At 31.8% G+C, this 15457-nt stretch overlaps 1 protein-coding gene and 1 pseudogene across 2 annotated transcripts; both read left to right on the top strand.

Moving 5' to 3' along the window:
- The first annotated feature begins 4452 nt into the window (after window positions 1–4452).
- Window positions 4453–5116, top strand: LOC107610050 (metallothionein-like protein 4B). The gene is made up of 2 exons (XM_016312116.3): window positions 4453–4590; window positions 4663–5116. The coding sequence occupies exons 1-2, from the start codon at window positions 4505–4507 to the stop codon at window positions 4823–4825; spliced, it is 249 nt and encodes an 82-aa protein (XP_016167602.1). The 5' UTR covers window positions 4453–4504; the 3' UTR covers window positions 4826–5116.
- Window positions 5117–7181: 2065 nt separating this feature from the next.
- LOC107607542 (proline--tRNA ligase, chloroplastic/mitochondrial-like) lies at window positions 7182–14612 on the top strand (annotated as a pseudogene). The gene is made up of 7 exons (XR_015892215.1): window positions 7182–7310; window positions 7395–7601; window positions 7877–8014; window positions 8151–8320; window positions 8447–8651; window positions 8890–8971; window positions 13143–14612. The product of XR_015892215.1 is annotated as a proline--tRNA ligase, chloroplastic/mitochondrial-like (transcript).
- Window positions 14613–15457: the final 845 nt, after the last annotated feature.

Here is a 15457-nt window from a genome sequence, read left to right as displayed (position 1 = left end):
ATTCTCACACTTATTCATGTAAATTGCATGCTTCTAAGTTTCCTTCCTAATTTTGTGCTATGATTCTAAACATGCTTCCTATGCCTTAAAATTGTTAATTTTTAATTCTCCTTTATTACCATTAGATGTCGTGATGTGTTTGTTAAGTGTTTCCAAGTTTACAGGGCATGGATGACTTAAAGGATGAAGATGAAGCATGTTAAATTGGAAGAAACACAAGAAATTAAAGAGTTGAGAAGCGAGGAGCGACGCGCACGCATGGCTGACGCGTGCGCGTGACCAGGAGCGTCTTTCAGTGATGCGTACGCGTGACTGATGCGTACGCATGACCAGTGCAGAGTTCAGACGATGCGTATGCGTGGCCGACGCGTACGCGTGACAGAGCGTCACGTGCTGCACTTAACAGAACTCACTGGGGGCGATTTATGGGCTGATTTGGACTCAGTTTCAAGCTTCAAAACACAGACTAGAGGCAGGGTTGGAGCTGAGACTGAACACACTTCACTTTTCATTCTAGTTTTTGATTAGTTTTGAATTCTAGTGAGAGAAACTCCTACTTTTCTCTAGGATTTTAGCATTCTTAGTTTTGCTTTTGGATTGGATCTGTAGAGAGCTGTTGTTACCTTCATTCCTCATCATTCAACTTCTAGTTTCTTCTTCAATTCCATTAACACTTTTTTCCATTTGGTTATTGAATTCATATTTGGACCTTGTTACTCTTCAATTTTATTAATGCATTGAATTATTTTATGTTTATTTTTATTACTCGTTTGATCTTTGTTAATTGTTGTTAGTGCCAATTTCAATTTAATTAATTTCTCGTAATTATCATGTCTTCTATTTACACCTATTATGTGTTTATGAAAATGGCATTCATGTTAATGGAGTAAATCTCCCAACTTGGTTGGGGGTTGAGTAATTGGAACCTCTTGAGTTGTTGTACCCATGTATTAATCTGTAATTAGAAATTGCTGGCTAGCTCAATTCTCACCAACTCTAGTCCTTCCCCATGAAGTGACTAGGACTTGTGAGTTAGAGTTAGTGACGCTCACTTGACTTTCTTTCAATTGTTAGAGGATAACTAAGTGGGAGCAATGAACCTTTATTATTACACTTGGGAAAGACAACAAGGATAGAAACTCCAATTCTCTCCCCTAACCAAGGCCTTTTATTCTGATTACTTATCATCTCTTACTAGTTATTCATTGCTTTAATTCCTAGCTATTTATTTTTCCGTTTCTGATTTCAAAAATATTCAGAAAAATCCTAACCAATAATTTGCATCTTGTGTCAATTCTTAGGGAAACAACCCGGGATTCTACTCCCGGTTATTTATTATTAATTGTGACACAAATTCTAAATTGATAGTGAGAATTTCGTCCGTTAAGACTGTGCTTACAACACTATTTTAGAAAATACTTTTCAGAAATTCTTAACTGGCATTTTTCCACCCATCAAAGAACCGAAAAGACCTTTATAAAGGACAAAAGCAAACGGATCTTGTATTAAATATGCGCAGATTTCGAGGCAAAACGGCCGCGCAATGTTCGTCTATCATTAAAGAACTAATGTTCAAAATTTTGAACACGTCAGGTAACCCGAAGTGTTTGAACCCGATATCCACGACAGAAGCCACATAATGCTTGATCCCGACTTTTAGAAAGAACGGACTCAAGCAGTGGTACTGTTCATACTCTGACCCAATAGATAATATCAATGCCCAATAACAATAAAAGACCCACCAATAAAGGTGGACCTCATGAGAAGCACGACCTCTTTAAAGAGACCAGACACCGATCCCAAGGGGCAAAGGCCCTGTTTGCTCTAAATAGGTAAACTGCCCCCTAAAATCTCTATCTCATCTAGAAGGTGAATCTCAACAAACTCCTAAGATAAAAGGAACACTTATCTATTAGAAAAGATAAGATCTCTCCAACAAAAGTGGTTAAGCAACTCTACTATAAATACACTGGCACCCTCCAAGTATAATTCTCGTTCTAATCTAGTAAAAACCTGCCTAAAATTCTTACTAACTTAAGCATCGGAGTCTCTTCTAGGTATTAACCCCCATCTCCTCATGAAAAATTCGGACAGGCAGCACTTCGGTACTAAACAAGTCAGACGCTGCCATATAGAGGGTTCTAGACCTCACGTTCAGACCCAAATCAACGTTTCAGATAAACCCGGGACAGTCACCACTCTCCAATTTTATGGTAGTTTGCTAGACTCAATTATAGATTAAACTAGTAGTATTAGTAAATGCGATAATTTAATAGGTTATGCTAACCAAATTAGTATAAAAGTTTCTGAAATTTTAATTCTTTGCTTTATCACTAAATTGAAAATCTATGTTAATAAAAAAAGTTTTTGAAAAAAATTGTTATTTCTTTTAGATGTTTGGCTAAATGCAAAAAAATTTAATTTTAAAATGAAAGAGCAATTACAATTAAAATTTTAAATTTAAATTCAAACAGAAATCAATCCACATAACTATATTATTCCAAATTCAGCAACAACACCAGTAGAATTACAAATAAAAAAAATATCAATTACTAACTCAATGTTCTCATTACATTTTTATTATATTATTTATAGTAAATCAATTAATTAATAAAATTATCTTAATTAGACCTGAGTCCACATTTTTACTATATTATTTATCGAAGCCGACGACTATCCCACAATGCAATTGCACGCTAGAATCGACGCTTGTTCCCATTTAGTCGTTTTATCAGTATTGTACTATTGTCCTCTAGAAATCATTCCAGAACAGTTCGCTCAACAATGGATGCCTTTAGAGAAAATCTTCTCTTTTTTTTTTTGGTATAGAGAGAAAATCTAAACATAATATAACATACACTTTCAGATCAAGACAAAAAAAATATATACTTCAGACAATGTTACTAAACAAAAAATATTGTTGCTATGGTAAAATTGTCCAACATAAGTGACACCTGGCTGCATTATAGTGGGCTTGGGCTTTTTTATATGAGAGCCTACCAGAAAGAGAATAGAGTCAGAAAAAATATAGGCCCAACAGCATACCCTTCCTTCTACGAAAACACGTCAAATAGATATATGTAAACCAAACCAACTTGAATTGGTAGTAGTCAGCTCACTTGTCGGCTTAAGTAAGTGTCGGGAGTTCGAACTCCGCCTTGTGTATGCAGTAACTCATTGGTCAATAGTGGTAGACTCTTAAATGGAGTTCAGATCCGCGACGGATTGGTCCTTAACCTGTCGGGTTAGGGGTATCATTTGGGTAAACCAAAAAAGAAAAAAGATATATGTAAACCAACTTGGGTTGGTCGAGTGATCAGCTCACTCGTCCGCTTAAGCAAGTGTCAGGAGTTCGAACTCCACTTTGTACATGTAGCAATTCATTGGCCAGAGGCAGACCCTTAAATGGAGCTCAGATCTGTGACGGATTAGTCTTTAACCTGTCGGATTGGAGGATACCGTTTGGGTAAAAAAAAAAAAATAGATATATGTATTTAAAGATTAGATCAACTCTAAAAAAAATATAAATGATATATGAATATAATAAAAAAATGTAAATAAACAGAAAATTTATATTTTAAATAGATTAATTTTAAAAAAATACTAATAAATTTTTTAAAATAATAAATATGAATAAATTAATTTCAATTAAAATTTTTTATTTTAATTATAGAGACTAATTAAAAATAATATGTCTATATTTATTATCTTAAAATATTTTATTAATATTTTTTTAAGAACTAATTTAGAATAAAATATTTTATTGATATTTTTTAGGAACTAATTTATTCAAAATGTAAATTTTAAAAAATTTGTTTATCATTTTATTAAAAAAAAATTGTTATTTGAGAATTTTTTAAAAACTAGCAATTTTTAGTATTTTTAATTATTATTTAGTTAGTATAAATACTAAATTATCATTTTATTAATTTATGTGTGTAAATTTTAATTAAAAAATATGAATATAAATTATATTGATTTATAAGTATAAATTGTATTAATTCATATATAAAAATTTAGTAAATATAAATATAAGTTATAATTTTTTTGTGTATAAAATATATATAATATAAGTATAAATTATTATTAATTAAGTACTCATTAAAAATAATAATATTTATTGGTCATATATAATATTGATGTTGTTATTTTGTACGGATAAGTGTGTTGATTCAGCAAAAATTTATCCTAATCCTATCTAACGTTTCGTATCTACGTGTTTAGCTGAAGATTTGCATGTTAAGGTTATTGCCACCTAAAAAGCTAACAAGACATATGGCATTTCTGAGCGTTCTCGAAGCGTGGAGAAACATTTGAAAGAGAGATCCGATTATGTCGGATACAGCATGACTCAACATGTTTTCAGTTGAAGAATTGCATGTCAAGGTTATTGCGTGCCACCTAGAAAGCTAACATGACATATGACATCTCCTAAGACATATATAAAAAGGGAACACAGAGTACTCTCGAAACGTAGAAAAACATTTGAGAAAGATATTCAAATATGGCAGATACAGCAATGAAAGGAGGTACAAGATGTAATGATAGGTGTGGTTGCTCAGTTCCTTGCCCTGGTGATTCCACCTGCAGGTATTCATAATAATTCATCTTAGTATCCCGTTAATTAATTTCAATTAATCTAACGAGAACCAACTTCGACAGGTGTGCAAGTGGGAATGAAGGTGGAGGTGGGACTCAACACTTGACATGCCCGTGCGGAGAGCACTGTGAGTGCAACCCATGCACGTGCCCCAAGACAGTTGCTGCTGGAGCTGGCTGCAAGTGTGGCCCAGGTTGCACTTGTGCATCCTGCCGCCGCGCTTGATTAGTACTATTATTATTTCATATGTGGGTTTTTATTGTATTATGGTGTGTATTTTGGTTTTGTTGTGTGTCTCTCTAGGAGTTATATAGTAGTCGTAATTTAATAAGAACGTGTTGTTATTCCGCGTTCGCCGTTTTTTTCAATGAATGATGGACGTGTTGTGTAGTTTTTTTTACTAGGTAGAAGTTGTGAGTTGAGATTGTTCACTATGTATGTATCAAATTATGCATTTCAAATCTTAATGCAATTTTATATGAGCATAATTTGATGGGTTATATACTTGAAATAAAATTTTAATGCAACTTATGATGAGCATTATTTTATGAGTTATATACTTGACAATTATGCTGCCGTAGGTTTGGCTCAAATGAGAGATAGATATTGATAGAGAACTTTGGAGATAATTCAGAAGGAAACCAGTAAAACGGCTTGAATAGTATGGCTTTGAAAATTGGAAACAAATCCAAAATTGTATCAGGCCTCTATGATTTTATGAAGAGCACTTAACCATTTTCAACAAAGATTTTAGTAAAAAAAAAAATCTTTGTCTAAAATTAATAAAAATATTATTTATATATTAAATTAATTATTAAATTAATTATTAATGTATTACATATAAATATATATAATTTAATTTATTTTTAATATATATTTATATTTTAATATGTATTTTATATTTATATATTAAAATTAATTATTAATTTATTTATATATAAATATATGTGTAATTTAATTTATTTTTAATATATATATTTTAATATATATTTTATATTAATAATTAATTTTAATAATTAATTTATTTAATTAATTAGTAGTTAATTTTGATATATATAATTAAAAAATAAAGGTATGTATTATTTTATTAAAATGTAATTTTGATACAGTGAAAACTTATAACGTTTAATTAGTTTTTAGTACAAACAATGAAACAATTTTAAACTTTTAAAAACAAAATAATTTTTTGTTGCGTAAAACTTACAATATTACGATAAATATTTTTTTTTGTTATTTTACAATATAATTTATTATTTAAATAATTTATAATAAATATTTGTTAATTTAATCATTAGTAATTAGTACCATGGAGGTTTTAAATTGTTATCGGCGTCACTAAAATTGAAACCTAGTTTATGATAAATATTTTATTTGTTTTACACTTAAAAATTTGAAATGATTCTAAAATGATAGTTTAAAATAGGGAGTACATTAACTTAGTTAAAAGAAAAGTTGAGAACACTGAATGGTTGATGACATGACCAAACTTTCAAAATGCTTGTCTGTAGTGATGTTTTAGGCTTGCAATTTTTTCTAGGCTTGTTTTTTTCTTTTATTTTAAATTTATCCTTCTTAAGTCACCAACAAAAATTATTAGCAAATATATAAAATTATATATCATCCAAATAATAAAGTTTAAAATTTAAAAAATTTAAATTATATTCATTTAAATTTTAAATATTTTAGAGTAAAATATGTTATTATTAATAAAAATTTGAATATTATTTAAATAAATATATATATAAATACACGTATTAAAAATTTAAAATATTATTTAAATATATGTATTAAAAATTTGAATGAGTTACTTAAATTAAAAAATTTAAATTTAAATAGAATATAATTCTATTTAATTCAAATAATATTAGATTAAATCAAAATAATTTAAAAAATAAATTTAAATTGGTACTATACAAATTAATTATTTGTATAAAATTGAATTAGATTGAAAGATAGAAATCAAATTAATATTATCCAAATTGTTTAAAATTATATCACTTTTACAGTTTGAATAAATTCAAAATATACTACAAAATATAGTCTTATTTCGTTGATAATCTAAATGATAAATATAAATATATCCCATATTAATAGAAGTGAGTGTGTTAAAAGTTTTATTTTTCAAAGGTCTATTTTTAAAGTAAAAAACCTGTCCATTTAAGTGATTAAATAGATTAATCTTATTAAAGGTATTTTTGTAAATAATATAATTTTTTTACATTTTTATTTTTTATTTTTATCATAATTCTATAATAATTTAATATTAATCTAAATATAAAATAAACTCAAATTAAAATAATAAAATGAAAAGATTTTAGCCCAAACAGAATTTTAATACTCCTCCTTTTTCTTCTTAATTACAGTAAAATTCTATATACAAACTTTTTCTTTTTCTTTTAATTAAGGAGTACTAAAATTTCATATAACTTTCCAATCAAATAGGCTGCCATACCAAAATTGTTTCTAAAGTTACCGTGATCTCCCTCTCTTGATTAATCAGGTAAATGTTTCCGCTGTTGTGCTTGTGATTAGACACTTGTCTGCTTATGTGATTGGATAGTTTGTGACTTTCTTTTGACACATGAATATGATGCAGTGGGCAAATGGCACAAGATGGGAGATGCGCACAAAACTATTTATTAGGACCCTTGAGTTTCTTTGGCAAGAGGGCCATCCTGCTCATGCAATTCCTGAAGAGGCAGAAAACGAGGTCATGATCTTCGCTATGTTAAGCCTTAGTGTCTTCACTACTTACATCACTGTGATCTTAGTAAGTATTTCGATTCAACTGCAGGCTATACAGATGATTGACATCTATACCAAATTTGCTTATGAGCAAGCTGCAATATCTGTTATTGCAGGTCGAAAATCTAAAGTAGAAACATTCGTTGGAGCTAATAAGACCTATACAATTGAGGTCATGATGGGTTACAAGAAAGCATTGCAAGCCGGAACCAGCCACAATCTTGTCCAGAGCTTTTCTCGTGCCTTTGGAACACAGGTATTTAAACGACATTTTAGTAGTTGCAGATCTGCAAAATGTTTTCTTGGTGTGAAGTTCACTTGTTTTTATCAATTTACTTAATTTCTTTAAGAAATTATGCTCCTTCTCCCCATCTTAAATGCACTAGTTATTTTTATTCATTTGCTATTTTTGCTTTCCATGATACCTGGGCAGTTACCCTCAAATTTTGATTGACTTTGTTATATTTGCAGACCTTTTTTTTTTCAAGTATTTATATCAGATGCAGATGCTCAAGATTTATCCTTATGCAGTTTTTAGATGAGACTGGACAAATGCAGCATGTTTGGCGAACATCATCGGTAATTAGTACACGTTTTGTTGGAGGCATTATCATGACCCATGGAGATGATGCCGGCCTAATGCTTCCACCAAGGCTTGCTCCGATACAGGTACTTTAGGGTGCTGCACATCTAAGTCACGTTAAGTCACTGGTTTGGGATTATCCTTTGGAACATTTTTCACCTTGGCTGATAATTTAATTCAGTTGATGGTTATACTTTTAATGATATGCATTGCTTCATTTAGGTGCTAATTGTACCTATTTGGAAGAAGGATGAAGAAAAAGTGGTTGTTCTAAATGCAGCATTTTCTGTAAAAGAAGTTCTTCGTACGGCAGGTATTAAAGTTAAACTAGAATACTAGATGACTCAGAGCAAAGAACTCCTGGATGGAAATTCAATTTCTGGGAAATGAGGGTTTTCTCTTAAACTTGGATGCTTGATATAAATAATCTGATGCAGTAGTTGCTGGTGGCTTAATGCAAACTCTTGCCAAATTAAATTTCTACTTGTGCTTACCTAATATGCACCTTCTCATTTCAGGGTGATCCTCTTAGAATTGAAATTGGTCCTCATGATGTGTCAAGTGAGAGTGTCATGATATCCAGGAGAGATGTTCCTGGGATGGGAAGCAGGGAAAAGTGTTTGGAATCTCTATGGAGCCTTCCATTTTGGTGGATTTTGTGAAAGACAAGTTGTATGAAATACAGTCCTCTCTTTTGGAGAGAGCCATAGCATTTCGTGACAGGTTCACTCATTTTCTGTTTAAAATCTGAATATCTCCTTTTCTAAAATGCTTTGAATTGTTTGAAATAATGATTTCTGTTTAGTAATATAATTTCATTAATCATTTACTTGTTTAAAGTGAAGAAGGCTATTGGTAGCATAACCTTAGATTGTGGCAAAACAATGTTCTCCTTAAATCTGGTTTTTGGCTTATGCTATAACACTAGCATATTGAAAAAGCACGGCATTTTCTTTTGCAGCAATGTTGTAGATGTGAACTCATGATGATCTTAAAGTAGCAATATCACAACGCAAATGGGCTAAGGGTCCTTGGTCTGCTATGTAGGTTTCTTATTTAAGAAGAAGAATTTTGAATTATACAGAACTTATCATAATAAAAATACATCAAAATTAATTAATAAATATACATAAATCTTTATAAATCTTTAGTTTTTTACACAAAAACCTTACTACAAAAGCAAAAAATGTCTCCTTTAATGCCGTATTTTTTTTTTCTTTTTTTTTCTTATTTCTTTCTTACTTTTAGTTCAATGAATGTAGGTTTATCCTCTTCCTAGTAATTTTGCAGCATTGTTGTTCTTTTCTTCTTTGTTTGTATTTTTTTTGTTTTTATTCTTATTAAGAGAGTAAAACAAGAAGAAATTTCAGAATGTAAAATAAGAAGGAAATGATAAATAAGAAAAAAAAAGAAGATGATGATGAAAAAGAAGAAGAAGAAGTAGCAGAAGATAAGAAAGAGGAAGAAAAAGAATTTTAAATTATGCAGAATTTATCAGAATAAAAATACATCGAAATTTCTTAACAAATACACATAAATTTTTTAGTTTTTACACCGAAACTTTGATACAAAAGCACAAAAATGTGCAGGAATAATCGGATAAATTATGTACTTTTTAGTCAGGTTATAGATAATATTCTCCCTTACCTTGAAGAAGGAAGGGTTGGACCCATCATTGTTATGCTGAGTTTTGAATTATGCAGAACTTATCAGAATAAAAATACACCAAAATTTGTTAATAAATATACATAAATTTCTTAGTTTTTATACTGAAATTACTTAATGATTGCGACATATAAACTCAGTTAAAAAACAAGCACATAAACAAGACTGAATCATGAACAAAAACACATTCAAATTAATTTTGGATCAGACAATGTCATTAATATGACAAAAATTCAACAATAACGATAATAATAACGATGATAACGATAAAGAAAATTGAAGGTTGTAGAAGGCTTAGAGAAGGGGGGTTGAATCTATGGCCTTCTTTTAACTTTGATATATTAACCCTTTAAAACAAACTTTCGATCTGAATCTGTTTGAACTCAGCATTGGAAAATTTATGAGACAATTTTGTTTTGTCTCATGAATATCAGAAAACAGAACAAAGCATGGAAGAGAGAAGCTGACACCATCATGTATCCTGGTTCGGTTGCCTTGTGCAATGCAACTTACATCCAGTCTCCACCACAACAGTGGTGGAATTTTCACTATAGTTAAAGTATTACATACATCAATTCCACAGGATTGACACAATCCTTTCACTCTCAATTTCTAACCTAACTTGACTTGGTTATGCTAATACCTAACTCTTCACTCTTAGTGCTCACCCAATTAAGAAAGGGGTACCTCACTGGTACAAGATACAAGACACAGAATCAACCTAAAGAAATCTGAAATCACTTTAGGCTTTTCACTCAAGTGTTTCTCTCTGTCTCTTTCCACTCTTAGGCTTTTACTTGAGCTCTCTCATTCTGCTTTTTACCTCAAGAAATTATAGAAAGATAAACATTAAAAAGAAAAATTACAATCTATAAAACATGAAGGAGATTGATGCTTCAACAACCTCTTTGCTATGTGATGAACCAGATTTTGCTTGTCTCTGATTTAGTTCCTTATTCTGGTGGAATGCTCCTTTGACTAGGAAGCACTGTCCAAGTTGATGAACTTCTTCAGAGAACTCTTTTCAGAACATAAACCTCAAAATACTGGTTATTTCTCCTTGCTTCAGCAGAAACAAAATTTTTCTTTTTGTATCCTCTTGCATGTTGTTGAGTCTCTCTCTCTTAGGTCAACTCCTTGAGCTGTGTGCTACCAATTTACCATATCACTTTTTCCAGTTAATCCCCAAACTAGAAATATGAGTCTGACTTTCTCTTACTTGATCGAAAGCCTCATGGAAGCAAAGAGAAACAGTCTTTCAATGGTAGACCAGATCTGAACTCTTGAGATACTACTTAGTCCCCAAGAAATAATCTTGGCTTTTGATTCACAGCAGTGTTTAGCAGAGATCATCTTTCCCATGTATCTCAAATTGGATTGGCAGAAAGTTGAAGATGAAGAGAAGAAAATAAGATGCATGAAGAAGAAAATGAATCACCTTTAGCTTCTGACTTATCTTGATATGGTTTGATGTGGGTGATTAGACTTCAACCTTTTTTACTTAACCCTTCTCTTTCTTTCTTCTTTGATGAACAGTTTAGGAACTAAGCTTTCTCTCTTTTTCTCTGAGTTCTTACCAAAGAGAAAAAAGTGAACGTTGCTTTACTGGAAGCAAATTGGAGGGATTGGCTTAAGAGATGAATTCAGACTTGGGTTGGTTCTTTTCATTCAGCCCGTTTGATTTCTTTGTTATTTGTAATTGGACTTTGATTGAAATTGTTGCCCACAAAGATAGATTCAGCTTGTTCCATATTGGGCTGCTGCAACAATGAATTTTGGCCTGCAATATTTAATCAGATATAATCAACATTTATTGATTAATTAGCCCAATAAAATAATATTTGTCATCATTAATTAATTTAGTTAATTTCTTAACTCAACAAAGATGACGATGACGATATAATGATAGCAATGATGATGATGGAGAAGGAGGATGAGGAAAATGAATGAAAAAAAGAATCAAATGAAAAAAAGGGAAGAGGAGGAGGAGAAGATAGTGATGGTGGTGGTGACGATGATAACGAAAGAAAAAATGAGAAAAAATAAGGAGAAGAAAAAATAGCAATAGAGATGTTAGTAGTAAGAAGAAGAAGAGGAGGAGGAGGAGAAAGAAAAGGAAATGGAAAATGAGAAGGAAAAGAAAACGGAAGAAGAAGGAGGAGGAGGAGAAAACAGAGGAGGAGAAGAAGAAAGAGAAGGAAACGATGAACGAGAAGGTACGTGATTTAAAAAGCGGTTATAACAACTTGGTTAGACTTAGTTAAATATTTTGTTTAGATGTAGAATTTTTGGAGAGGGCCATAGCATTTCATGACATGTTCACTCATTTTTGGTCTAAAATCTAAATATCTCCTATTCAAACATGCTTTAAATTGTGTGAAATAAAGGCTTCTGCTTAGTAATATAATTTCATTAATCATCTACTTGTTTGAAGTGAAGAAGGCTAATGGTAGCATAACTTTAGATCATGACAAAATAATGTTCTCCTTGAATCTGGTTTTTGACTTATGCTTATCCTGAATTTGTTCAGATGATATGAGTTAATTCAGATCAGTTCTGCAATTAAATGCTAAAATTTTATACATCGACAACATATAAAACTGTTTATTGTTAAAAAAAAACGTAGAACACGTAATGAATAGTTTTTAGGTTATGATATCAAGAATAAATTAATCCATTTTAGGATTTTCTTTTTGAATTTAATAATATCCTCAATTTGAGTATGTTTGTCAAAGAAAATCCACCAAAACGTCGCAAATCAATGAAACCAGTCAGTTCACCCTTCCTACTATCATAAGTTCATCTTTGTGGCGCATGTCTTGGTTATGTATAATTTGTACCCTAACAAAAAAAAGTAGTATGATTTTTATAAATACATGGTTAAAATGCAGAATTGGTGGTTTGGTTCCTATCAATTGAAAAGTGAACTCCACGGAATTAAGGGAGTTGGTTTTAAACCGACGAATATATGATTGTTTACGTTTATAGACCTAAAAGATTGAAAACTTGTTGCTCTTATTTTTTTTCATTGTATTATACAAGACTATAAAAGTGGAGATATGAGATTAGGACAGAGAATACAAATATAAAAAGGAGAAACTCAAGCACACCAATCACTAGGTGAAGCTAATATATTCAAAGCAGGTTTTCTATGGAGCAAGATTTACATATTGATGCTACTTCATGTCTCATTTCACTTGGGCCACTGACAAGAACTCCAACACTTGATAGAGAGTATTTTTATCACAGAAAGAAATTTTTCTCCTTGAGGTTTTACTTACAAATTCCAACAAAAAAGTATTATTTATTCAGTGAAAAAGATATTTAACTGAACTTAAAAAAATGGTCATCTCAAAAAGTCATATCTTACTCTTTATGTATGGTCTTTTGCCATATTGTACTTTAACTGCATCGACAAAGGATTGGTGGGTTAGAGAGTTTAATTCCTTGTCAGTATCATAACATACTGTGCTTGGAGAAGTTGATGATGGAGCTATTGTACATTCGATTATAATATGCTTAATATACATATTTTGTTTCTTGTTCCAGATAAAAACAGATGTAGCTGTAATTAATGACTATAGATACACAGATGAATAACATGCTCAAGCTGGCCCTTGAAAAGTATGGAAATTTAAGGTTTGAATTATGATCAATTGAATATATATAATATTTGCTTAGGATGGAAATAAGTAATAGGAAGAATATGAAAGATGAAGAGATGATAATCCCAAGGCAGAGCCAATTGTTTTGTCCAAAGACCGCAGAAATGGATTCATCTAATGCATTTGACTTGAACAATAATGTTTGAAGAGGCTTTTTTTCTGTTGTTCGATGTATGAGCATCTTAAGTACTTTTTTTTGGTAATTCTTGGAGAAAATTGATGACTTTGTGCTTAGTTATTATGTAATTTTTAAGGTTATTCTATTAGTACTTTGAGTGCTTTGATTTCTTGTTAATTGTAGGATAATGATAACAAAAGAGAAATAAAGCACAAAAAAAAGAAAGCAACCAGGAATGCATCTTTTAGGAGGCAGAGAACTGGCATGCAACATGCCAACACAAGCTAAAGCAGAGGACTTGGCGTGTAGCACGCCAGCATAGGGGCGTGGCACGCTGGGCCAGGAATCCAAAGGACAATTTCCAGCTCAAGGAGGGCATACAACACGCCATATATGGGGCATGTCACACGCCCAGGGTGTGCATGCCCAGTAACCTTGAAAACTTGGTGTGCAACATGCCAAGGAAGAGGTGTGTCACACACCCAGTAAAGAAGGAGATTCAAGATAATTCAAGAAGCTGGCGTGCCACACGCCAACATACAAGTGCATGCAGCTTTGGCACGCCTTCGAAGGTCTCCTCAAGCCTAGAGCTGGTGTGCAACACGCCGCCATAGATGGGGGCATACCACATGCCTAGAGTGTGCATGACCCAGTGACTTTGAAAACTTGGCGTGCAACATGCCAAGGCCGGGGCATGTCCCATGCCGTGGTTGGAACTACTCCTATAATTGAAGAAAAAGTGGGCATGCCACACGCAAGTGCAAGGCATGGCACATTAGCCAGAACTCCAAAGGGCCAATTTGATTCCCCATTGGACATGCCATACGCCTAACCTTGGGCGTGCCACACGCCTCCAAAAGCCCAAGTTCACATGTTGAAAGAAAGCTTTCCTCAAGCCCATAATGAACCACCAAGTCAAGGATTGAATCATCAAGTCATGGACCTGAATGACTAGAAGAATTGAAGATTAATTGGAAAGATTTGATTAGTTTTTATTTTAATTGAATTTTCATTTAATGCTTAGGTTTTTGTTTTAGGTTTTAGTATATAAGGAGAGAAGTCACATACGGGCTTGGCCCCTCTTCGCTTCTTTGGCAGTTTATAATTTATAATTTTTTTAGGTTTTCTTTTAAAGCATGAGTCACCAATCTCCTTGGTTAAGGTTAGGAGCTCTATTGGTTTCTATGGACTAATGTTATAGCTTTTCTATCTTGATTAATGCATTGATGTTTTCATAAGGAAAAGTTTTCGTTCTTCATCCAAATGATTTGAAGTGTTGACAAATAATTCTCTTCTGACTTAAATTCTTTTAATCTCTTGAAAAAGTTAATTAATTGACTAACCTTGAAAACTTCTTCTCATGGTTTTTAAGTTTTGGACTTGGACTTGATAAGTGACAACAAATCAATTGTGTGATTTTTGAATCAGTGAAAGCACATAACCTTTTATCTCAATCAATTAATCAAGGAATTGATAATTTTTTAGGATTAGAGAAATTGAATTATCAAAGAATTGGAGTTTGATTGCTAATGATTTGCCATAGATACATCATTGCTTAATCAAGATGAAAAGTAAAAAGCATTTTTCGGAAGTTTCAACATCTCTAAAACCTTAACTCTCTTAATCATATTACTTTCTCAATCAATTTTAGTTTGCTCTTGTTTAACTCTCTATTTTCATGCTATTTGCTATTGAAACCCTAAGTTTGTGCTTGTCTAACTAGAATAATCAATTGACTATTGTTTGTTTAATCCGTTGATCCTCGTAGGAACGATAACCCACTCCCATGGTATCATTTATGGTTTTGAAAATCCGCATCAAGTTTTTGGCGCTGTTGTCCGGGATTAATTATGATTAACAACTACCCGTTAATTGATTACCTATATTAGACTCTTTTATTTCCGTTTATTTAAATTTCGTTAGTTGCCTCACTTGGAGTTTACCTCTCTTTGATGTGAAAAATTCCATTTCTTCTTTATTTTTTGTATGTTTATGCAGAGAAATAAAGATAAAAAGCTTATTTTCTATGACCCAGAGATTGAAAGAACTCTCTAGCGACAAAGAAAGCAAGCTAGAGACCA

This window comes from Arachis ipaensis, chromosome B7 (assembly GCF_059453495.1).
Source record: "Arachis ipaensis isolate K30076 ecotype BB chromosome B7, ASM5945349v1, whole genome shotgun sequence".
Classification (NCBI taxonomy): domain Eukaryota; kingdom Viridiplantae; phylum Streptophyta; class Magnoliopsida; order Fabales; family Fabaceae; genus Arachis; species Arachis ipaensis.
The sequence above is the reverse complement of the archived record's forward strand: the minus strand, read 5'-3'. Positions and strand labels throughout refer to the sequence as shown.

What these genes read in the sequence shown, in the direction of transcription:
- LOC107610050 (XM_016312116.3), top strand. Translation starts at nt 4,505, where the DNA reads ATGGCAGATACAGCAATGAAAGGAGGTACAAGATGTAATGATAGGTGT. An exon ending in CCTGGTGATTCCACCTGCAG is followed by an intron (nt 4,591 to 4,662) that starts GTATTCATAATA and finishes CAACTTCGACAG; the next exon opens with GTGTGCAAGTGGGAATGAAG.